The sequence below is a fragment of the Oncorhynchus kisutch genome, unplaced genomic scaffold (assembly GCF_002021735.2).
Source record: "Oncorhynchus kisutch isolate 150728-3 unplaced genomic scaffold, Okis_V2 scaffold759, whole genome shotgun sequence".
Lineage (NCBI taxonomy): Eukaryota > Metazoa > Chordata > Actinopteri > Salmoniformes > Salmonidae > Oncorhynchus > Oncorhynchus kisutch.
In genome coordinates, this window is record NW_022262704.1 from 97,597 (window position 1) to 122,979 (window position 25,383).

Below are 25,383 nucleotides of genomic sequence, written 5' to 3' on the forward strand. Positions count from 1 at the left end.
AAAATCACTGGATGTTTTTGGAACTAGTGAACGTAACGTGCCAATGTAAACTTTTTTGGGGATATAAATATGAACTTTATCAAACAAAACATACATGTATTGTGTAACATGAAGTCCTATGAGTGTCATCTGATGAAGATCATCAAAGGTTAGTGATTAATTTTATCTCAATTTGTGCTTTTTGTGACTCCTCTCTTTGGCTGGAAAAATGGCTTGGTGGTGGCTTGGTGGTGTCTTGGTGGTGACCTAACATAATCGTTTGTGGTGCTTTCGCTGAAAAGCATATTTGAAATCGGACACTGGTGGGATTAACAACAAGATGACTGTTTAAAATGTTATTACATACATGTATGTTTGAGGAATTTTAATTATGAGATTTCTGTTGTTTTGAATTTGGCGCCCTGCACTTTCACTGGCTGTTGTCATATCATCCCGTTAACGGGATTGCAGCCCAAAGAGGTTTTAACAAGACATTTGTGGAGTGGTTGAAAAGCAAGTTTTAATGACTCCAACCTAAGTGTATGTAAACTTCCGACTTCAACTGTACTCCTCCACACAATGACTCTTAGATTCACCCTTTTATTGAGGTTGATCAATTCAAGTATCATGTGGAGCTAATGTCTGTCAATACAATGTTATAATACCAAACTAAAGGTTTAAACTTACATCTGACCGTGAGAGTCTCTTCACCAGAGGGGAGATCCTCATGGCCTTCTACAGCACAGGAGTATCTGCCTGTATCCTCACTGCTGACTGAGAATAGGCTATAGACAAGAGAGTAGGTGTTGCTGTTTGGTATAGGTTGTCCATTCTTATACCAAATAAATGCTGCGATTGGGTCCATCGTACATTTGGTTCTACATGTCAGTGTGACACTCTCACTCTCTGACACAGATGTAGGAACCATCTCCAACACAACATCTAGAGTAAAAATAAAACAATTAATATTGTCCTCCCATACAGTGCATTCGAAAGTATTCAGACCCCTTGACTTTTTCCACAATTTGTTATGTTACAGCCTTATTCTAAAATGCATTGAAATAATTGTTTCCCTCAATCTTCACACAATACCCCATAATGACAAAGCAAAAACAGGTTTTTAGATTGAATGATTGAATGAAATAAAAAAAATACCTTTATTTACATAAGTATTCAGACCCTTTGAAATGAGACTCGAAATTGAGCTGAGGTGCATCCTGTTTCCTTTGATCATCCTTGATATGTTTTTACAACTTGATTGTGGTACACCTGTGGTAAATTCAATTGACACGATTTGGAAAGGCACACACCTGTCTATATAAGGTCCCACAGATGACAGTGCATGTCAGAGCAAAAACCAAGACACGAGGTCGACGGAATTGCACGTCGAGCTCCGAGACAGGATTGTGTCGAGGCACAAATCTGGGGAAGGGTACCAAAACAATTCTGCAACATTGAAGGTCCCCAAGAACACAATGGCTGCCATCATTCTTAAATGGAAGAAGTTTGGATCCACCAAGACACTTCCTAGAGCTGGCCAAAGTGATCAATCGGGGGAGAAGGGCCTTGGTCAGGGAGGTGACCAAGAACCCGATGGTCACTCTGACAGAGCTCCAGAGTTCCTCTGTGGAGATGGGAGATCCTTCCAGAAGGACAACCATCTCTGCAGCACTCCACCAATAAGGCTTTTATGGTAGAGTGGCCAGACAGAAGCCACTCTTTAGTTAAAGGCACATGACAGCCCTCTTGGAGTTTGCCAAAAGGCACCTTCCAACAGGACAACAACTGTAAGCACACAGCCAAGACAACGCAGAAGTGGCTTCGGGACAAGTCTCTGAATGTCCTTGAGTGGCCCACCCAGAGCCTGGACTTGAACCCGATCGAACATCACTGGAGAGACCTGAAAATAGCTGTGCAGCAACTTTCCATATCCAACCTGACAGAGCTTGAGTGGATCTGCAGAGAAGAATAGGAGAAACTCCCCAAATGCAGGTGTGCTAAGCTTGTAGCGCCATACCCAGGAAGACTCAAGGCTGTAATTGCTGCCAAAGGTACTTTAACAAAGTACTGAGTAATGGTTATGAATACTTATGGAAATCTGATCTTTAATCCATTATAGAATAAGGCTGTAATGTAACAACATTTGGAAAAAGTCAAGGGGTCTGAACACTTTCCGCATTAACTGTGTATCATGTCCTCTTATGTGCAATACTAAATTAGGTACTTTTCTGTGACATACCACTACTGTGTCTGTATGACTGCCCTTAATAAGGTAATTATAGTAATAGCATCTTGTCAGGCTGTATCACTGCCTGGTACAGCAACTGCTCCGCCTGCAACTGCAGGGCTCTCCAGGGGGTGGTGCGGTCTGCCAAATGCATCACCGGGGGCACACTGCCTGCCCTCAAGGACAACAACAGCACCTGATGTCACAGGAAGGCCATAAGGATCTTCAACCACCCGAGCCACAGCCTGTTCACCCCGCTATCATCCAGAAGCTGAAGTCAGTACAGGTTGGTCAAAGCTAGGACCAAGAGACTGAAAAACTGCTTCTCTCTCAAGGCCATCAGACTGTTAAATAGCCATCACTTCACTTCACTTATTTATTGATCTTCTGATCTTGTTTGAAGATAATGTTCTATGCACTGATCTTTACAGAAAACCTACTGATCGTAAAAGTTTGTTCCCTTGAAAAACAGTTTGCTCTTCAGCCAATTCTGTTGAATCAAAAGAGTTTGTAAAAAAAAAGAAGATAGACAGAAATATGGCTGAAACGCAGAGAACATTCAAGGAGAGGGGGTACAAAAATGGTCCGATTAATACAGTCATTGAGAAAATTCAAAACATAACGAGACATGACCTTTTTCAAGGTGCACTGAACAAATTAAGGGAATCGTTCAAACATTGGCACATTCTAAGATCCAATGATAGTATCAGTAATGTGTTTTAGGACCTTCCCTTGGTCGTATTCTCACGGGGAAGAAACCTCAGAGATCAATTGGTAAACTCTGATTTACCACCCCAAGATATCCCTGCACCACGTCTATTTGATTCCGGCGCCGACAGAGATGGCCGCCTCGCTTCGCGTTCCTAGGAAACTATGCAGTTTTTAGTTTTTTTACGTGTTATTTCTTACATTAGTACCCCAGGTCATCTTAGGTTTCATTACATACAGTCGAGAAGAACTACTGAATATAAGATCAGCGTCAACTCACCATCAGTACGACCAAGAATATGTTTTTCGCGACGCGGATCCTGTGTTCTGCCTTACAAACAGTACAACGGAGCGGATCCTATGCAGCGACCCAAAAAAACGACTCCGAAAGAGAGGGAAACGAGGCGGTCTTCTGGTCAGACTCCGGAGACGGGCACACCGTGCACCACTCCCTAGCATTCTTCTTGCCAATGTCCAGTCTCTTGACAACAAGGTTGATGAAATCCGAGCAAGGGTAGCATTCCAGAGGGACATCAGAGACTGTAATGTTCTTTGCTTCACGGAAACGTGGCTCACCGGAGAGACGCTATCCGAAGTGGTGCAGCCAACGGGTTTCTCCACGCATCGCGCCGACAGAAACAAACATCTTTCTGGTAAGAAGAGGGGTGGGGGCGTATGCCTTATGGCCAACGTGACATGGTGTGATGAAAGAAACATACAGGAACTCAAATCCTTCTGTTCCCCTGATTTAGAATTCCTCACAATCAAATGTAGACCGCATTATCTGCCAAGAGAATTCTCTTCGATTATAATCACAGCCGTATATATCCCCCCCCAAGCAGACACATCGATGGCTCTGAACGAACTTTATTTAACTCTCTGCAAACTGGAAACAATTTATCCGGAGGCTGCATTCATTGTAGCTGGGGATTTTAACAAGGCTAATCTGAAAACAAGACTCCCTAAATTTTATCAGCATATCGATTGCACAACCAGGGGTGGAAAGACCTTGGATCATTGTTACTCTAACTTCCGCGACGCATATAAGGCCCTGCCCCGCCCCCCTTTCGGAAAAGCTGACCACGACTACATTTTGTTGATCCCTGCCTACAGACAGAAACTAAAACAAGAGGCTCCCACGCTGAGGTCTGTCCAACGCTGGTCCGACCAAGCTGACTCCACACTCCAAGACTGCTTCCATCACGTGGACTGGGAGATGTTTCGTATTGCGTCAGATAACAACATTGACGAATACGCTGATTCGGTGTGCGATTCGATGTCGTTCCCATAGCAACGATTAAAACATTCCCTAACCAGAAACCGTGGATTGATGGCAGCATTCGTGTGAAACTGAAAGCGCGAACCACTGCTTTTAATCAGGGCAAGGTGTCTGGTAACATGACCGAATACAAACAGTGCAGCTATTCCCTCCGCAAGGCTAAGCGCCAGTACAGAGACAAAGTAGAATCTCAATTCAACGGCTCAGACACAAGAGGCATGTGGCAGGGTCTACAGTCAATCACGGACTACAGGAAGAAATCCAGCCCAGTCACGGACCAGGATGTCTTGCTCCCAGGCAGACTAAATAACTTTTTTGCCCGCTTTGAGGACAATACTGTGCCACTGACACGGCCTGCAACGAAAACATGCGGTCTCTCCTTCACTGCAGCCGAGGTGAGTAAGACATTTAAACGTGTTAACCCTCGCAAGGCTGCAGGCCCAGACGGCATCCCCAGCCGCGCCCTCAGAGCATGCGCAGACCAGCTGGCCGGTGTGTTCACGGACATATTCAATCAATCCCTATACCAGTCTGCTGTTCCCACATGCTTCAAGAGGGCCACCATTGTTCCTGTTCCCAAGAAAGCTAAGGTAACTGAGCTAAACGACTACCGCCCCGTAGCACTCACATCCGTCATCATGAAGTGCTTTGAGAGACTAGTCAAGGACCATATCACCTCCACCCTACCTGACACCCTAGACCCACTCCAATTTGCTTACCGCCCAAATAGGTCCACAGACGATGCAATCTCAACCACACTGCACACTGCCCTAACCCATCTGGACAAGAGGAATACCTATGTGAGAATGCTGTTCATCGACTACAGCTCGGCATTCAACACCATAGTACCCTCCAAGCTCGTCATCAAGCTCGAGACCCTGGGTCTCGACCCCGCCCTGTGCAACTGGGTACTGGATTTCCTGACGGGCCGCCCCCAGGTGGTGAGGGTAGGCAACAACATCTCCACCCCTCTGATCCTCAACACTGGGGCCCCACAAGGGTGCGTTCTGAGCCCTCTCCTGTACTCCCTGTTTACCCACGACTGCGTGGCCACGCACGCCTCCAACTCAATCATCAAGTTTGCGGACGACACAACAGTGGTAGGCTTGATTACCAACAACGACGAGACGGCCTACAGGGAGGAGGTGAGGGCCCTCGGAGTGTGGTGTCAGGAAAATAACCTCACACTCAACGTCAACAAAACTAAGGAGATGATTGTGGACTTCAGGAAACAGCAGAGGGAACACCCCCCTATCCACATCGATGGAACAGTAGTGGAGAGGGTAGCAAGTTTTAAGTTCCTTGGCATACACATCACAGACAAACTGAATTGGTCCACTCACACAGACAGCATCGTGAAGAAGGCGCAGCAGCGCCTCTTCAACCTCAGGAGGCTGAAGAAATTCGGCTTGTCACCAAAAGCACTCACAAACTTCTACAGATGCACAATCGAGAGCATCCTGGCGGGGTGTATCACCGCCTGGTATGGCAACTGCACCGCCCTCAACCGTAAGGCTATCCAGAGGGTAGTGAGGTCTGCACAACGCATCACCGGGGGCAAACTACCTGCCCTCCAGGACACCTACACCACCCGATGCTACAGGAAGGCCATAAAGATCATCAAGGACATCAACCACCCGAGCCACTGCCTGTTCACCCCGCTGTCATCCAGAAGGCGAGGTCAGTACAGGTGCATCAAAGCTGGGACCGAGAGACTGAAAAACAGCTTCTATCTCAAGGCCATCAGACTGTTAAACAGCCACCACTAACATTGAGTGGCTGCTGCCAACACACTGTCAATGACACTGACTCAACTCCAGCCACTTTAATAATGGGAATTGATGGGAAATTATGTAAATACATCACTAGCCACTTTAAACAATGCTACCTTATATAATGTTACTTACCCTACATTATTCATCTCATATGCATATGTATATACTGTACTCTATATCATCGACTGCATCCTTATGTAATACATGTATCACTAGCCACTTTAACTATGCCACTTTGTTTACATACTCATCTCATATGTTATACTGTACTCGATATCATCTACTGTATCTTGCCTATGCTGCTTTGTACCATCACTCATTCATATATCCTTATGTACATATTCCTTATCCCCTTACACTGTGTATAAGACAGTAGTTTTTTTGGAATTGTTAGTTAGATTACTTGTTCATTATTACTGCATTGTCGGAACTAGAAGCACAAGCATTTCGCTACACTCGCATTAACATCTGCTAACCATGTGTATGTGACAAATAAAATTTGATTTGATTTGAATTTGATTTGATTTGCGCCCCTAATGGATGGAAACTACAAGTGTAATGGCTGTGCTCAATGCAATGGCACTTATAAATGTAGATCATTCAAACACCACCAAATATGGAAACAGATCCCAATCAAAGGTGTTATCACGTGCTCCACTAAGGCAGTTATTTATCTTATAACTTGTCCTTGTGGTAAAAATTATGTGAATAATAAGTATCGTAGCACCATTAGGTGCAAAAACGTGTCTCTGCGTTATATTGGCATCGAACATGTCACCCTCCCTAGGAGAGGGGGTGACCTCAACAATTTATTGTTAAAACGAGAGGCTTGCCTGGATCTTTAATTTAAAGACCCTTGCTCCCTTCGGTCTCAATGTGGACTTTGATCTGAAGCCATTCTTGTGATTATTGTGATTTTGCTATTGTAAATGTTTGTGGGTTTATGTGGCCAAATGGTATCTATGACTGGACGCTATCCATTTATGTTTTTTAGTATAGTAGGCCTAGCCTATAGAAAGCTGATGGGATCCTCCTCTTTTCAATAGAGGCCATCACTCAGTTTTCTCACGCAATTGTACAGCCTATAGAAATGTTGCACAACATGAGCTCATGTTTGGTTAGATTTTCGATCACATTTGCATTGATGTCAGAGTTATTAGAGGGACAAAATATTGCTGAGTACCAGGCAGTTAGAAAGGCTACTAACGATCATCAGAAGCATCTGAGCTTGGAGAAGGCTAATTATCGTGGCTAAACGGTCACGTGGAATTTGACAGGCCTCATGACTCATGACTGGCTGTGTGGTGGTAATATGGTCACCGTAACAGATGTGTGACAGATTACCTGTGACAGTCAGGGAGACAGGTGAGCCAGCAAACTTATCTCCAGATGTTATTAATCTGAATCTGTACCCAGCAGAGTCACTCAATCTCAGGTCTGTGATTCTCAGGGTACCCTCACTCTTCTTATCCCCAAGGTACTCTATATGACCCTCATATCCTGGGACTGAGCTCAGATCTTCAGGATCCATATCAGACTCCCATTTAGTAAACCAGAAAGTTGTTTTGATCTCATGATCAATGGGATATGTGTAAGAGCAGGATATGTCCACTGTTGACCCCTTCAAGGCACAGATACTCTGATGGGTGTAAGTCACAATCCAACAGTTCTGACCTGAAATACAAAAAGACAACAAAACACCTTACATAAATATGTCATTGCAATACCTACTAGTATACACGCATGTTGTTAATAAAGTATGAAAACAATTAGTAGTGAAAACCATAATGATATGCTGTGAAAGTAACCAGGAAGTGACTACTCTTTCAGCATTGTAGTTTTTAAACTTTCAAAATAAATAAAAATGAAAGGGTGTTCAATGTGTCAACATGTTGAGTAAAGGTCTTCATAAAGGGTGTTCAATGTGTCAACATGTTGAGTAAAGGTCTTCATAAAGGGTGTTCAATGTGTCAACATGTTGAGTAAAGGTCTTCATAAAGGGTGTTCAATGTGTCAACATGTTGAGTAAAGGTCTTCATAAAGGGTGTTCAATGTGTCAACATGTTGAGTAAAGGTCTTCATAAAGGGTGTTCAATGTGTCAACATGTTGAGTAAAGGTCTTCATAAAGGGTGTTCAATGTGTCAACATGTTGAGTAAAGGTCTTCATAAAGGGTGTTCAATGTGTCAACATGTTGAGTAAAGGTCTTCATAAAGGGTGTTCAATGTGTCAACATGTTGAGTAAAGGTCTTCATAAAGGGTGTTCAATGTGTCAACATGTTGAGTAAAGGTCTTCATAAAGGGTGTTCAATGTGTCAACATGTTGAGTAAAGGTCTTCATAAAGGGTGTTCAATGTGTCAACATGTTGAGTAAAGGTCTTCATAAAGGGTGTTCAATGTGTCAACATGTTGAGTAAAGGTCTTCATAAAGGGTGTTCAATGTGTCAACATGTTGAGTAAAGGTCTTCATAAAGGGTGTTCAATGTGTCAACATGTTGAGTAAAGGTCTTCATAAAGGGTGTTCAATGTGTCAACATGTTGAGTAAAGGTCTTCATAAAGGGTGTTCAATGTGTCAACATGTTGAGTAAAGGTCTTCATAAAGGGTGTTCAATGTGTCAACATGTTGAGTAAAGGTCTTCATAAAGGGTGTTCAATGTGTCAACATGTTGAGTAAAGGTCTTCATAAAGGGTGTTCAATGTGTCAACATGTTGAGTAAAGGTCTTCATAAAGGGTGTTCAATGTGTCAACATGTTGAGTAAAGGTCTTCATAAAGGGTGTTCAATGTGTCAACATGTTGAGTAAAGGTCTTCATAAAGGGTGTTCAATGTGTCAACATGTTGAGTAAAGGTCTTCATAAAGGGTGTTCAATGTGTCAACATGTTGAGTAAAGGTCTTCATAAAGGGTGTTCAATGTGTCAACATGTTGAGTAAAGGTCTTCATAAAGGGTGTTCAATGTGTCAACATGTTGAGTAAAGGTCTTCATAAAGGGTGTTCAATGTGTCAACATGTTGAGTAAAGGTCTTCATAAAGGGTGTTCAATGTGTCAACATGTTGAGTAAAGGTCTTCATAAAGGGTGTTCAATGTGTCAACATGTTGAGTAAAGGTCTTCATAAAGGGTGTTCAATGTGTCAACATGTTGAGTAAAGGTCTTCATAAAGGGTGTTCAATGTGTCAACATGTTGAGTAAAGGTCTTCATAAAGGGTGTTCAATGTGTCAACATGTTGAGTAAAGGTCTTCATAAAGGGTGTTCAATGTGTCAACATGTTGAGTAAAGGTCTTCATAAACGGTGTTCAATGTGTCAACATGTTGAGTAAAGGTCTTCATAAAGGGTGTTCAATGTGTCAACATGTTGAGTAAAGGTCTTCATAAAGGGTGTTCAATGTGTCAACATGTTGAGTAAAGGTCTTCATAAAGGGTGTTCAATGTGTCAACATGTTGAGTAAAGGTCTTCATAAAGGGTGTTCAATGTGTCAACATGTTGAGTAAAGGTCTTCATAAAGGGTGTTCAATGTGTCAACATGTTGAGTAAAGGTCTTCATAAAGGGTGTTCAATGTGTCAACATGTTGAGTAAAGGTCTTCATAAAGGGTGTTCAATGTGTCAACATGTTGAGTAAAGGTCTTCATAAAGGGTGTTCAATGTGTCAACATGTTGAGTAAAGGTCTTCATAAAGGGTGTTCAATGTGTCAACATGTTGAGTAAAGGTCTTCATAAAGGGTGTTCAATGTGTCAACATGTTGAGTAAAGGTCTTCATAAAGGGTGTTCAATGTGTCAACATGTTGAGTAAAGGTCTTCATAAAGGGTGTTCAATGTGTCAACATGTTGAGTAAAGGTCTTCATAAAGGGTGTTCAATGTGTCAACATGTTGAGTAAAGGTCTTCATAAAGGGTGTTCAATGTGTCAACATGTTGAGTAAAGGTCTTCATAAAGGGTGTTCAATGTGTCAACATGTTGAGTAAAGGTCTTCATAAAGGGTGTTCAATGTGTCAACATGTTGAGTAAAGGTCTTCATAAAGGGTGTTCAATGTGTCAACATGTTGAGTAAAGGTCTTCATAAAGGGTGTTCAATGTGTCAACATGTTGAGTAAAGGTCTTCATAAAAGGCATCTGGTAGAAGTAAATTCACCCACAAACATGAATATATCTTCTGAATTTGATATACAATCTTGAAGCCCTACGAAGATACGGAACTAAAGCAGAAGTGGACGGCACATTAACAGCAAATACAATTAGAATCATCTCACAACCGGAAACAACATTTTATTTGTATGAAAATGTATTTAAAAGTCCACACTCACAGACTGCAGGAGAGTGGAGATCCTCATGGCCTTTTATAGCACAGGAGTACCTGTCTGCATCACTAAAGGAGTCTGAGTACAGGCTGGAAGTGTCCTCCTTTACTTTGTGTCCGTTCTTGTACCAGATGTAGGTGGGGTTGTCAGTCAGAGTACAGGTGGTGCTACAGGTCAGTGTCTTATCCTGATGTCCACCAGTCACCTTCACCTGAAGACCTGGAGAAAAAACAATATCACTGTAAATCCCTTTATCACTGACTTATCACTCTAATACGAAGATGGAAGAAATCCTATGTTATACAGACATAAATACAAACCAAGACAATTATCCTGAACTAAATGGAATTCAACAGTTTAACTATATTGAATGTTACTGTACCTGTGACAGACAGAGTGACTCCAGGACTGCCCATATATTTCCCTCCTTCCTGATTTGTCATAAATCTGAACTTGTACTCAGCAGAGTCACTCTCTCCCAGGTCTGTTATTTTCAGGCTTTGACCATTCTTCTTGTCTCCATGATACTCCAGACGACCTGAATACTCTGGGTCCTGACCTAGACTGTCAGGTTCTACACCAGTCCCCAATTCAGTGAACCAGAAGGCTGTTGTGACTGTATGACCACTGGGATATGTGTAAGAGCAGGACAGCTCCACTGAAGACCCCTTCAAGACACAGATTCTATTCTTGGTGTAAGTCACATTCCAGCCATCCTGACCCAGCACCACTGAAAAAGTCATGCAACACAATTGTATCAAAATTAAGCCAAGGTCTGTTGGCACAGACTAAGGGACGGATCGAGAGACAACAGATCAAGGTGTGCTGTGCTACTATAGTTAGTGAGGCCTGGCCTACCGTAAAACTTCAATTAGTTTGGGCGTTTTATTTGATTACCGATAAATAACTGAACATAACAAATGCTTTATTACAGACAGGCTTCTACTTGAGCCAGGCATCTCTTTCCTGAATGTACACAGCTCTCGCTCATTTGCATAGTTAATAGTTTCATTCCAGCATTCACTTCCAGCATTTTAATAAATTTCTTAATTTCCTTCACTAACGTGTTAGGGACACATCACAATTTACTGGGGGGTCCAAAATAGGGGAGGGTTATCAAACTTGTTTAGTTGCTTTGGGGAGGGTTATCAAACTTTTTAGTTGCTTTGGGGAGGGTTGTCAAACTTGTTTAGTTGCTTTGGGGAGGGTTGTCAAACCTTTTTAGTTGCTTTGGGGAGGGTTGTCAAACCTTTTTAGTTGCTTTGGGGAAGGTTGTCAAACCTTTTTAGTTGCTTTGGGGAGGGTTGACAAACCTTTTAGTTGCTTTGGGGAGGGTGGTCAAACATTTTAGTTGCTTTGGGGAGGGTGGTCAAACCTTTTTAGTTGCTTTGGGGAGGGTTGTCAAACCTTTTTAGTTGCTTTGGGGAGGGTTGTCAAACCTTTTTAGTTGCTTTGGGGAGGGTTGACAAACCTTTTAGTTGCTTTGGGGAGGGTGGTCAAACATTTTAGTTGCTTTGGGGAGGGTGGTCAAACCTTTTTAGTTGCTTTGGGGAGGGTTGTCAAACCTTTTTAGTTGCTTTGGAGAGGGTGGTCAAACCTTTTTAGTTGCTTTGGGGAGGGTGGTCAAACCTTTTTAGTTGCTTTGGGGAGGGTTGTCAAACCTTTTTAGTTGCTTTGGGGAGGGTGGTCAAACCTTTTAGTTGCTTTGGGGAGGGTTGTCAAACCTTTTAGTTGCTTTGGGGAGGGTTGTCAAACCTTTTTAGTTGCTTTGGGGAGGGTTGTCAAACCTTTTTAGTTGCTTTGGGGAGGGTTGTGTGTTTTTTTTATTGGCCACAGGGGAGGGTAGTGTGTTGTATATCTGGATAAAATTAGTTATTTAGCAGGTTTACTTTATAATGTCTTCCATGCTAGCTAAATGTCCTCCTCATCTTGTATGCACCTCCCCTATATCAAGGTGTTTTGGTACTTCCATTGTGCACTATGCTTTTACACATGCATAGTCTACCTACCACAGGTCAGTATAGTCTACCTACCACAGGTCAGTATAGTCTACCTACCACAGGTCAGTAAAGTCTACCTACCACAGGTCAGTATAGTCTACCTACCACAGGTCAGTATAGTCTACCTACCACAGGTCAGTATAGTCTACCTACCACAGGTCAGTATTGTCTACCTACCACAGGTCAGTATAGTCTACCTACCACAGGTCAGTATAGTCTACCTACCACAGGTCAATATAGTCTACCTACCACAGGTCAATATAATCTACCTACCACAGGTCAGTATAGTCTACCTACCACAGGTCAGTATAGTCTACCTACCACAGGTCAGTATAGTCTACCTACCACAGGTCAGTATAGTCTACCTACCACAGGTCAGTATAGTCTACCTACCACAGGTCAGTATAGTCTACCTACCACAGGTCAGTATTGTCTACCTACCACAGGTCAGTATAGTCTACCTACCACAGGTCAATATAGTCTACCTACCACAGGTCAATATAATCTACCTACCACAGGTCAGTATAGTCTACCTACCACAGGTCAGTATAGTCTACCTACCACAGGTCAGTATAGTCTACCTACCACAGGTCAGTATTGTCTACCTACCACAGGTCAGTATAGTCTACCTACCACAGGTCAATATAGTCTACCTACCACAGGTCAATATAATCTACCTACCACAGGTCAGTATAGTCTACCTACCACAGGTCAGTATAGTCTACCAGTCTAACTGTCTATCCTGCCCTAAATCCACCATTCATAGTGACAATAGTGGTATATGGATTGTTTGTCCAGATCTGTAATAGGCTAATTAGCAAACATACCACACATAAAATCATTCAAAGCTGCACACATTTTCAATATGAATCCACAAGAAAACATATGAATAGCTGATAGGCAGCAGAGAGACCAGGTGCATCATTGCGCAAGAAAGAACATGAGATGCACAGTTTAAAAAGCCCCCCAATGATCTTGTTTAGGGACAATACAATGATCCTACCTAGACTAGACTACCAAACAACAATGCAATGAATAGTTGCAATATTGTTTTTAAGTGAGTACACATTTCTACTGTACTGTAGACTGTGTGAAAATGTCATTTTAATAACGGCGCAAAAGCCCTGTGATTTGAACGTTTCCTTCCATTTGGATCAGTTGTGGGTCATCGACAATTTCTAAGGTCTAGGAAGGCACAGTAGCAGGCCAGTCTGGCTGTGTGTTTCTGATACTGAGATCCGCTGTCTGTTTCAGCGGATCGGCGCAAAAACCCAGTTATTCAGGTAGGCTTAACAGGATCTGCCTCCTCTCCAATCCCGAGCCAGCTATTCCTCGCGTACATTAGACGTAAGGCTTCAATATAGCCTAAATAATCATTTAAATGTATTACCTTTTATATGTGGCATAAACACAACCAGCCACAATGTTGTCATCTGATTAGGCTACTTTAAAAGTCTCCTTTAGGCATGCGCACATTCGTCCAATATCTAATTCCAGGAACCTCAAAACGGCCTGACGTGAACAAGGTTCCCAACCAACTTTTTTTATGCGAATTAAAAGTACATGTTGGATAGAAAATGGTACAACATCATGGGAAAGCATTTATTAGGCTACAGATGAAATATATTATGATGAATTTCACAGGGTGGTGATGAACTTCACAGGGTGGTGATGAACTTCACAGGGTGGTGATGAACTTCACAGGGGGGGTGATGAACTTCACAGGGGGGGTGATGAACTTCACAGGGGGGGTGATGAACTTCACAGGGGGGTGATGAACTTCACAGGGGGGTGAAAGTGCACAGAGACAACTGATGGGAAAATGTGCATAAATTTTTATGCAGATTTTAAAATATTTGTTTCACCAGCAGCCCCAAACATCTAAAGAATAAGCGACAGACCAGCCAAAGGCTTGTAAGAATTGTACTTAAACTCCCCCTTCATACTCATCTGTAGGTCAAACATTTTTGTCTGCATTTCTGCAGTGTCTGTATCTATGTAATTGTATGGAAATACGTCCCAGACTGTATTGTGCAATACTGGTCAATTTTAAATAACTGTGTGTATATATATACACACACATGCATACACACACACACACACACAGTGGGGAGAACAAGTATTTGAAACACTGCCAATTTTTCAGGTTTTCCTACTTACAAAGCATAGAGGTCTGTAATTTTTATCATAGGTACACTTCAACAGTGAGACGGAATCTAAAACAAAAATCCATAAAATCCTATTGTATGATTCTTAAGTAATTAATTTGCATTTTATTGCATGACATAAGTATTTGATACATCAGAAAAGCAGAACTTAACATTTGGTACAGAAACCTTTGTTTGCAATTACAGAGATCATACGTTTCCTGTAGTTCTTGACCAGGTTTGCACATACTGCAGCAGGGATTTTGTTCCACTCCTCCATACAGACCTTCTCCAGATCCTTCAGGTTTCGGGGCTGTCGCTGGGCAATACGGACTTTCAGCTCCCTCCAAAGACTTTCTTTTGGGTTCAGGTCTGGAGACTGGCTAGGCCACTCCAGGACCTTGAGATGCTTCTTACGGAGCCACTCCTTAGATGCCCTGGCTGTGTGTTTCGGGTCGTTGTCATGCTGGAAGACCCAGCCACGACCCATCTTCAATGTTCCTACTGAGGGAAGGAGGTTGTTGGCCAAGATCTTGCGATACATGGCCCCATCCATCCTCTCCTCAATACGGTGCAGTCATCCTGTCCCCTTTGCAGAAAACCATCCCCAAAGAATGATGTTTCCACCTCTGTGCTTCACAGTTGGGATTGTTTTCTTGGGGTTGTACTCATCCTTCTTCTTCCTCCAAACACAGCGAGTGGAGTTCAGACCAAAAAGCTCTATTTTTGTCTCATCAGACTACATGACCTTCTCCCATTCCTCCTCTGGATCATCCAGATGGTCATTGGCAAACTTCAGATGGGCCTGGACATGCGCTGGCTTCAGCAGGGGGACCTTGCGTGTGCTGCATGATTTTAATCCATGACGGTATAGTGTGTTACTAATGGTTTTCTTTGAGACTGTGGTCCCAGCTCTCTTCAGGTCATTGACCAGGTCCTGCCATGTAGTTCTGGGCTGATCCCTCACCTTCCTCATGATCATTGATGCCCCACGAGGTGAGATCTTGCATGGCGCCCCAGACCGAGGGTGATTGACCGTCATCTTGAACTTCTTCCATTTTATAATTGTGCCAACAGTTGTTGCCTTCTCACCAAGCTGCTTGCCTATTGGCTAGTAGCACATCCCAGCCTTGTGCAGGTCTACAATTGTATCCCTGATGTCCTTACACAGCGCTCTGGTCTTGGCCACTGTGGAGAGGTTGGAGTCTGTTTGATTGAGTGTGTGGACAGGTGTCTTTTATACAGGTAACGAGTTCAAACAGGTGCAGTTAATACAGGTAATGAGTGGAGAACAGGAGGGCTTCTTAAAGAAAAACGAATATGTCTGTGAGAGCCGGAATTCTTACTGGTTGGTAGGTGATCAAATACTTATGTCATGCAATAAAATGCAAATTCATTACTTAAAAATCATACAATTAGATTCCGTCTCTCACAGTTGAAGTGTACCTATAATAAAAATTCCAGACCTCTACATGCTTTGTAAGTAGGAAAACTTGCAAAATCGGCAGTGTATCAAATACTTGTTCTCCCCACTGTATATATGTGTGTGTGTGTTTTATTACTGACAAATAAAATCAATCAGTTTAGTCTGTAAAGTGACCATTTGATGAAAGGAAAGAGACATCCTTACAAAACACCAAAAAGTTCAACAACATTCAGAGATTGCCACGCCTTCTTTACTGGGTAGGCCTACAAGATAAGGAGTGATGTGTTCTCTGTTTGCCAAGCCTTCTTTACTGGGTAGGCCTACAAGATAAGGAGTGATGTGTTCTCTGTTTGCCAAGCCTTCTTTACTGGGTAGGCCTACAAGATAAGGAGGGCTGTAATTTCCTGTTTCTCTAGATTGAGTTTTGATTGTGGTTTTAAAACGCAAACCATGATATTGAAGTGCTCAAAGTCATTATGCTTTTGTTTATTGGTTGTGTGGTGCATTGGCATAGAAACCTGTTGGTGGAAAATTTGTTGCATATATTATACTGTATAAATAAATATTGCATCGAAATGTTTAAAATCTGATTTCCCCCTAGCTGATCATTGTCTGCAGCCGGCTCTGATTGTAGTGTAAAGAAACAGGCAGGGAGAGTGATCTCGTCGGTGGTGATCGGCGAACCCTCAACCTTCTGGCCAGTGACTCGGCATGGCATTAACTGTGCCGCAAAAACATGCTGAAGTGGCAAAGTCAAATTTCACATTTATAAAGACACTGTAGCTATATAATTAAAATGAACATGTCACACCCTGATCTGGTTCACCTGTCCCTGTGATGGTCTCCACCCCTTCCAGGTGTCGCTTTTTTCCCCCAGTGTATTTATCCCTGTGTTTCCTGTCTCTCTGTGCCAGTGTATTTATCCCTGTGTTTCCTGTCTCTCTGTGCCAGTGTATTTATCCCTGTGTTTCCTGTCTCTCTGTGCCAGTGTATTTATCCCTGTGTTTCCTGTCTCTTGTGCAAGTGTATTTATCCCTGTGTTTCCTGTCTCTCTGTGCCAGTGTATTTATCCCTGTGTTTCCTGTCTCTCTGTGCCAGTGTATTTATCCCTGTGTTTCCTGTCTCTCTGTGCCAGGTCGTCTTGTATGTTTAAGTCAAGTCAACCAGAGGTTTTCACGTTCTCCTGCTTTTTTGCTATTATCCTTTTCTAGTTCTCCTGGTTTTGACCCTTGCCTGTTTCTGGACTATATACTTGCCTGCCTGACCTTTCTGCCTGCCTTGACCACGAGCCTGTCTGCCACTCTGTACCTCCTGGACTCCGATCTGGTTTTGACCTTTTGCCTGTCCACAACCATTGTCTTGCCTACCTCTTTTGGATGAATTAACATTGTAAGACTCCAACCATCTGCCTCCTGTGTCTGCATCTGGGTCTCGCCTTGTGTCCTGCTAGAACTGGGTGAGTTCAGACTAAATATAAAAGCACTTAAACTCTCTGAAAGCTTCACTTATACAAAAGTTTTACTTGACCCCAAAATGGTTCTCAAATGGATTACTAAGAAATGTTCAACCACTGTTTAAAAATGGCCTTTTTGTCTTTGTACAAATTACCAATTAATTAAAAATGAAACATTCAATGTATCTCTTTTTCAAAAAAAGCATTGCAGAACTGATTTCAATTTCATCCCCCAGAAAAGACAGAACAAATATTACATTATGGCTGACCTCAATGTGCTGGTTGATAAAATACCTGTATTTATGGAAAATATGTTGAGAGAATTTGGTTATGCAATTATTGTAAATTGGTATGGAAGAATGTATTTCATGGAGTTATCAGAATTGTATGGGAAGGTCTGCTCAGTCCAAGATTACAGCATTACACAAATGGAGTAGGCAGGTGGCAGCGGCGGGAGGTAGGGAACTGGTGTCTGCCCAATATAAAGGATCAAAACTGGAGGAGGTAGGGAACTGGTGTCTGCCCAATATAAAGGATCAAAACTGGAGGAGGTAGGGAACTGGTGTCTGCCCAATATAAAGGATCAAAACTGGAGGAGGTAGGGAACTGGTGTCTGCCCAATATAAAGGATCAAAACTGGAGGAGGTAGGGAACTGGTGTCTGCCCAATATAAAGGATCAAAACTGGAGGAGGTAGGGAACTGGTGTCTGCCCAATATAAAGGATCAAAACTGGAGGAGGTAGGGAACTGGTGTCTGCCCAGTATAAAGGATCAAAACTGGAGGAGGTAGGGAACTGGTGTCTGCCCAATATAAAGGATCAAAACTGGAGGAGGTAGGGAACTGGTGTCTGCCCAATATAAAGGATCAAAACTGGAGGAGGTAGGGAACTGGTGTCTGCCCAATATAAAGGATCAAAACTGGAAGAGGTAGGGAACTGGTGTCTGCCCAATATAAAGGATCAAAACTGGAGGAGGTAGGGAACTGGTGTCTGCCCAATATAAAGGATCAAAACTGCCGGAGGAACAAAAACAGCATAAATAGGAAAGTATACCAGTTTTGTTTGAGGACCAGGATGTTGACAGCTGTGCCATATAGATTGAAAAACAGCTGGGAAGAAATGTTTTGAATGTACCGATTCCATGGCACAGGGTGTATGAGTTGATATACAGTTGAAGTCGGAAGTTTACATACACTTAAGTTGGAGTCATTAACTTGTTTTTCAACCACTCCACAAATGTCTTGTTAACAAACTAGTTTTGGTAAAGCAAGTAGGACTTGTGCATGACAAGTAATTTTTCAAACAATTGTTTAGACATTATTTCACTATCACAATTCCAGCGGGTCAGAAGTTTATATAGACTAAATTGACTGTGCCTATAAACAGCTTGGAAAATTACAGAATGATGTCATGGCTTTAGAAGCTTCTGATAGGCTCATTTGCGTCAATTGGAGGTGTAGATGTATTTCAAGGCCTACCTTTCAAACTCAGTGCCTCTTTGCTCGACATCATGGGAAAATCAAAAGAAATCAGCCAAGACCTATATATTGCAGAAAATATTGCAGACCTCCACAAGTTTGGTTCATCCTTGGGAGCAATTTCCAAACGCCTGAAGGTACCACGGTCATCTGTACAAACAATAGTACGCAAGTATATACACCATGGGACCAAACAGCCTTCATACTGCTCTGGAAGGCGATGCGTTCTGTCTCCTAGTGATGAACGTTCTTTGGTGTGAAAAGTGCAAATCAATCCCAGAACAACAGCAAAGGACCCTGACTATGCTGGACGAAACAGGCACAAAGTAATCTATATCCACAGTAAAACGAGTCCTATATCGACATATCCTGAAAGGCTGCTCAGCAACGAAGAAGCCACTGCTCCAAAACAGCCATTAATAAAACACCAGACTATGGTTTACAACTGCACATGGGGACAAAGATTTTACTTTTAGGAGAAATGTCATCTGGTCTGATGAAACGAAAACAACTGTTTGGCCATACTGACCGTCGTTATGTTTGGAGGAAAAAGGGGAAGGCTTGCAAGCCGAAGAACACCATCCCAAGCATCATGTTGTGGGGGTGCTTTGCAGGGACTGATGCACTTCACAAAATATATGGCATCATGAGGAAAGGAAAATTATGTGCATATATTGAAGCAGCATCAAGACATCAGTCAGGAAGTTAAAGCTTGGTCGCAAATGGATTTTCCAAATGGACAATGACCCAAGCATACTTCCAAAGTTGTGGCAAAATGGCTTAAGCACAACCAAAGTCAAGGTATTGGAGTGGCCATCACAAAGCCCTGACCTCAATCCCATAGAAAATTTGTGGGCAGAACTGAAAAAGCGTGTGCGAGCAAGGAGGCCTACAAACCTGACTCAGTTACACCATCTCTGTCAGGAGGAATGTGCCAAAATTCAGCCAACTTATTGTGGGAAGCTTGTGTAAGGCTACCTGAAATGTTTGACCCAAGTTAAACAATTTAAAGGCAATGCAACCAAATACTAATTGAGTGTATGTCAAATTCTGACCCACTTGAAATGTGATGAAAGAAATAAAAGCTGAAATCATTCTATTATTCTGACATTTCACATTCTTAAAATAAAGTGGTAATCCTAACTGACCTACAACAGGGAATTTTTACCTGGATTAAATGTTAGGAATTGTGAGACTGAGTTTAAATGTATTTGGCGTATTTGTATGTAAACTTCTGACTAACTGTGCATTTTTAAAATGACTCAAGACTTCGTTTTTTATTTAACTAGGCAAGTCAGTTAAGAACAAATTCTTATTTTCAATGACGGCCAAGGAACGGTGGGTTAACTGCCTGTTCAGGGGCAGAACGACAGTTTTGTACCTTGTCAGCTCGGGGGTTTGAACTTGCAACCTTCCGGTTACTAGTCCAACGCTCTAACCACTAGTCTACCCTGCCACCCCTTGTTTTTCAGCTCACATTATTCTACAGAATTCTTGCCACCAACAATGTTGAATATTTGGGGCATTCAATTATCGTAGCTCTTCAGATTTAGTTGTGTGGATGCAAAAATCAATAGACCATTTGTTCTGGTATTGCCCTCAGGTAGCCTGTTGCTGGTCTCAGGAATGGACAAAAAAGCATAACATGAATCTAAAATTGACCCTACAAATAGCATTTTTGAGAGATCTGGAGAGACCTGGTCAGTCAATTACTAACATACTAATACTCTTACGAATCAACTCGCAATCGGTGGATTCTATTTGATTACATCTATTCAAATTGTATGTTAAACATCACAGCATAGTTGAAAGATACATGGTGTGTAGAAATCCAAAGATTGTGGCCAGCAGAGATGGGTGGGATGGGCTGAGGGAAACTGAGTTGGGATGTGGAGTGTCTGGGTGGGGGATAGAATGACGGTCAAAGACAAAAGTAGAAAATTCAGTCAAAATAAACCAAAATTTTTTGAATGACACTGAGGGGCAACGCTGTTACGTCCAATGCATGTTTTGAGTGAGGATGGTTGAGGGGCAGCTCTCTGGGAACTGTGGGGGGGGGGGGGGGGGATCTTTGTTGGCAGTTAGGAGCTTGGGCCGGTGGCCGAAAGGTGGTTCTGGGCCCCGATTTGACTTTGTCAAAGTGCCCTTGGGCGTGGCACTTGACCTTTGTTGCTCTGCATAGGCTTGTCTGCTAAATGACTGACTGTAAATGTTTTGTCCACTTTGTCGCCATAGTTGAGTTGAGTGAATGGAAATCACAGATACGCATCACTTATCACTTGAAAGATAACTATTTAAAGTGAAGTGGAGACTCCTAACAGAACACACCAGATTAACATTATGATTCATATCCTTTTAGAAATGTCTGTAGATTATTAAACAAAGCAACTAAAAGATAAGAATGAGACCATACCTGCTACAGACCAGAGAAAGACCACCAACACACTTCCTGCTGTTCTCAAGGCCATTGTTGCATCTCCCACCCTGCAGTCTTAGAAACAAACACTATAGCTGGTGAATAACTCCACCTGATACATTGAAGTATAAACTGTAAATGGGGTACAGGGCCTCATTACTGAAAATGAACCAGGCTCATATTGTGTTGTGTTGTATTGTGCTATATGGTTGTCTATGTGAATACTGTCTGTCTGTAAGTGTATTGCACTATGTATGTATGCAATGTGTTGCATGTCTGTCTATTTAATCTGACATAAAGTATGATACAAAATAAATTCGTAATGTATACAATAGTCGTCATCATTATCAACAATCACTTATTGAACATATTTGTAGAACTGCAAAAAACATATTTCTATATTGATCGTTCTGAAGCTGTTTTATTCTCAGAACCCCAAATATAGGAGGATAAATGTTCAATCCTCTACGGTCCGACAAGCTGTACAGCAGCATAAAGACTGACCACCAGGTTCAATGATAACTACTATCCTCAAGCTGTGAGGCTAAACAGCAAGTGACTCTCTCACACACACACACACAAATACAGAAACCATCTGTATTGAAGGCCCATAAGGCCCATGGAGTCTGTATAAAAGTCTAGAGAGCTGGTTGTTATGGATGTAGAAAGTTGAAACACACATCCTACACAGTATAGATGTCAACCCTCCTCCCCATCAGTCTGGTCCTGAAGGGCCCTCAGATAAACCCACTGTCATTCACACGCACACTGAGCAGAGATTCAAATGGTTGTTTGCATGTCTATTTTACCCTGGTTAATCATCTCATCACTATGTAGATCAACACTCCTACACTGAGACACTTTATGAATACTGACCCTGATGTAACAACCAAAACATAACAAGTAAAATGATACATTAGCCTCAATAATGACTTACAGCTACAAACTAATAACCAAAAACTAACAAAGTTATTGTCAAGAGTACTTAGAGTGAAGTGAAGGAGAGGTCTTGTACAGTGAGTCAACTGGTTGATACATATTTAAAGTGGTCGGGAACTGTCCTTTCCTCTTAAGGTCCTCTTTACGTCATTAATATACAAGAGGACCAGAACAGCACTCATCTCTCAGCATGTCCAGCCCACTCACCTCAGCCAATCATGGCTAGCGGGAAGGTTCTGTGGCTAAACCAACTAGGCTCCTTTTATTCGTATGTACAGTTGGCATACAAGTTTGTTATTAAGGCACATGAAAGTTCACATGTTCCAGAAGGCATTTCTGCCAAATAACGCATTTTGAATAAAAAACTTTACTTTCAAATCGCTCTCCTGTGAAGTAGTGACCCAGGTCTAGTTTCCTGAAACGAGTCACAGTCTAATGTAACATGTTGTTCATATACTATTATGTGAATATAAAGTGCTAATTAAGTACATACAGTATAATGTCCATATAAAGAACACTATGGTTCAGGCTGTAGAGGTCTACAGATGACAGGAAGGTGATGCTGGCAGTACATAGAAACAAGAAGTAGCCTACTGTAAGTGTGAATTCTGTGGTTGACACATTTTAAAAGTAGCCCAGTCAAGGCGTTAAGACATTAACATGCACAAATAACATGTCAGAAAATAGTTGCCTTTGAGAAGTGGGCCATACATTTTTAGAGGCAAAATGTTACTAAATCCCATCACTCCTCATCAGCTGCTACTGAAGGTTCCAGTGTTGTTGCAGGCGCCGTGCTCTACCAACTCAGTTACAGAGGACGATATTCTGCATTGTCTAATGTGTCTCATGTTAATACTACTCCTACACAACCCACCATCACTGTGTCTCATGTTAATACTACTCCTAAACACAACCCACATATACACAAAAACATGCACATGAATAAACTGAACTAAACTTAACACATCAACATAGTCCAGGGCCGGTATTCAGAAAGTGTATCAGAGTAGGAGTGCTGTTCTAGGATCAGTTTTGCCTTTTAGATCATAATTGTTTGGATGAGGTGAACCTGATCCTAGATCAGCACTCCTATTCTGATATACTTTATGAATACTGGCCCTGATGTAACAACCAAAACACAGCTCAAAACATCAAAAATTAAACGATACGGGAAGTCTTACCCTCAATATATGATATATTACAAGAAAAACATGAAACTATATTTCAAGATATTGTCAAGAGTACTTACAGAGTGAAGGGGAAGGTCTTGTACAGTTAGTCAACTTACTGTCGCTGCATGGAAACAAGAAGTAGTCAACTTACTATCGCTGCATGGAAACAAGAAGTGGTCTACTGCATCAGTAGAAGCAGGCGTAACCTAAGTGAGTTCTGTGGTTGATACATTTTAAAAGTAGCCTAGTCAGGGTGTGAACAGCATGTCACTAAAGCGATGTTACTGTTTCTAAATAGAAAATGGACAAAAGTCAGCATATTTGGATTTCTTTCTTTGAGTGGGCCTACATTTATTAAAAGACCCATCATTCCCATCACTCCTCATCAGCTGCATCAATGTGCAACTGAAAGTAGACTAAATAGTATGTTTGGCTCCAGTGGTCTAGACTAGATTGCCCCCTACTGGCATCTCAACATTACTACAGTCTTAATATGTCTACTAGTCTATGAAATCCCACACCTTAGTGAAACAGCAAGGACATTGTTAACATTGTGGGAGGCAACCTGTCTGCCTAGGGAGACTATGTCCCAATCATATCCTCATCCACTTGGTTCAATAACAAAATAACAAACTGGCAATAAGGGGCCTGAGAGTTCAAAGGGGGGCCTGAGAAAACAAATTGGCGACCTCCACAAGTCTGGTTCATCCTTGGGAGCAATTTGGCCATAATGACCATTGTTGTGTTTGGAGGAAAAAGGGGGAGGCTTGCAAGCTGAAGAACACCATTCAAACCGTGAAGCACAGGGGTGGCAGCATCATATTTTGGGGGTGATTTGCTGCAGGAGGGGCTAGTGCACTTCACAAAATAAATGGCATCACGAGGGAGGAAATGTGGATATATTGAAGCAACATCAAGACAGTCAAAGTTAAAGCTTGATCGCAAATGGGTCTTCCAAATGGACATTGACCCCAAGCATACTTCCAAAGCTGTGGCAAAATGGCTTATGGACAACCAAGTCAAGGTTTTGGAGTGGCCATCACAAAGCCCTGACCTCAATCCTATAGAAAATGTGTGGGCAGAACTGAAAAAGCGTGTGCAAGCAAGGAGGGCTACAAACCTGACTCAGTTACACCAACTCTGTCAGGAGGAATGTTATCGTGGGAAGCTTGAGGAAGGCTACCCAAAAGGTTTCACCCAAGTTAAACAATTTAAAGGCAATGCTACCAAATACTAATTGAGTGTATGTAAACTTCTGACCCACTGGGAATGTGATGAAATAAATCATTAAACTATTATTCTGACATTTCACATTCTTAAATCAATGTGGTGATCTTAACTGACCTACAACAGTGTATTTTTTTTACTGGGATTAAATGTCAGGAATTGTTAAACTGAGTTTAGATGTATTTGGCTAAGGTGTATGTAAACTTCCGACTTCAACTGTATATATGGACAACAGGCTACATTAGACCATGTGGACAACAGGCCTATGGTAACAGGCTACATTAGCCTATACATTCAACACAGAATCACAATGGTGATGATGGCACTGATCCCTCTACTCCTACCGGTACTGTACAACAGAGGAGGCTGGTGGGCAGATATATAGAAGGACGGGCTCATTGTAAAGGCTGGAATGGAATAAATGGAACGATATCCCATAATTCTATTCCAGCCATTACAATGAGCCTCTCCTCCTATGTCTCTGCCCACCATATTGTACAGAAGTCCCAACAGTGTAACAGAATATGATAGTGGCATATTGTACTACAACAGTGTGTTTGCTTAATTTGGGCTGCAATCCCGTTAACGGGATGATATGACAACAGCCAGTGAAAGTGCAGGGCGCGAAAATCAAAACATCAAATCTCATAATTAAAATTCCTCAAACATACATGTATCTTATACCGTTTTAAAGGTAATCTTGTTAATCCCACCACAGTGTCCGATTTCAAATGGTCTTTACGGCGAAAGCACCACAAACAATTATGTTAGGTCACCACCAAGCCACAGAAAAACACAGCCATTTTCCCAGCCAAAGAGAGGAGTCACAAAAAGCACAAATAGAGAAAATGAATCACTAAC

General features: G+C 42.1%; 1 protein-coding gene across 4 annotated transcripts in view; it reads right to left on the bottom strand.

Annotated features, from left to right (window-relative positions):
* Positions 1 to 23,473, bottom strand: part of LOC109888113 (B-cell receptor CD22-like) — a 39,639-nt gene extending 16,166 nt beyond the window's left edge. For 3 of the 4 annotated variants that reach the window (XM_031816190.1, XM_031816189.1, XM_031816187.1), the window contains exons 1-6: positions 23,373 to 23,473; positions 21,182 to 21,259; positions 10,648 to 10,995; positions 10,272 to 10,484; positions 7,313 to 7,642; positions 667 to 921 (exon numbers count right to left, since the gene is read on the bottom strand). In XM_031816190.1, the coding sequence (XP_031672050.1) occupies positions 667 to 921; positions 7,313 to 7,642; positions 10,272 to 10,484; positions 10,648 to 10,995; positions 21,182 to 21,236 (1,201 nt within the window). In that variant the 5' untranslated portion in view covers positions 21,237 to 21,259; positions 23,373 to 23,473. Of the gene's footprint in view, positions 1 to 666; positions 922 to 7,312; positions 7,643 to 10,271; positions 10,485 to 10,647; positions 10,996 to 21,181; positions 21,274 to 23,372 lie in introns of all 4 variants that reach the window. The other variant, XM_031816188.1, reaches the window with a different exon arrangement.
* Between the last annotated feature and the right edge of the window lie 1,910 nt (positions 23,474 to 25,383).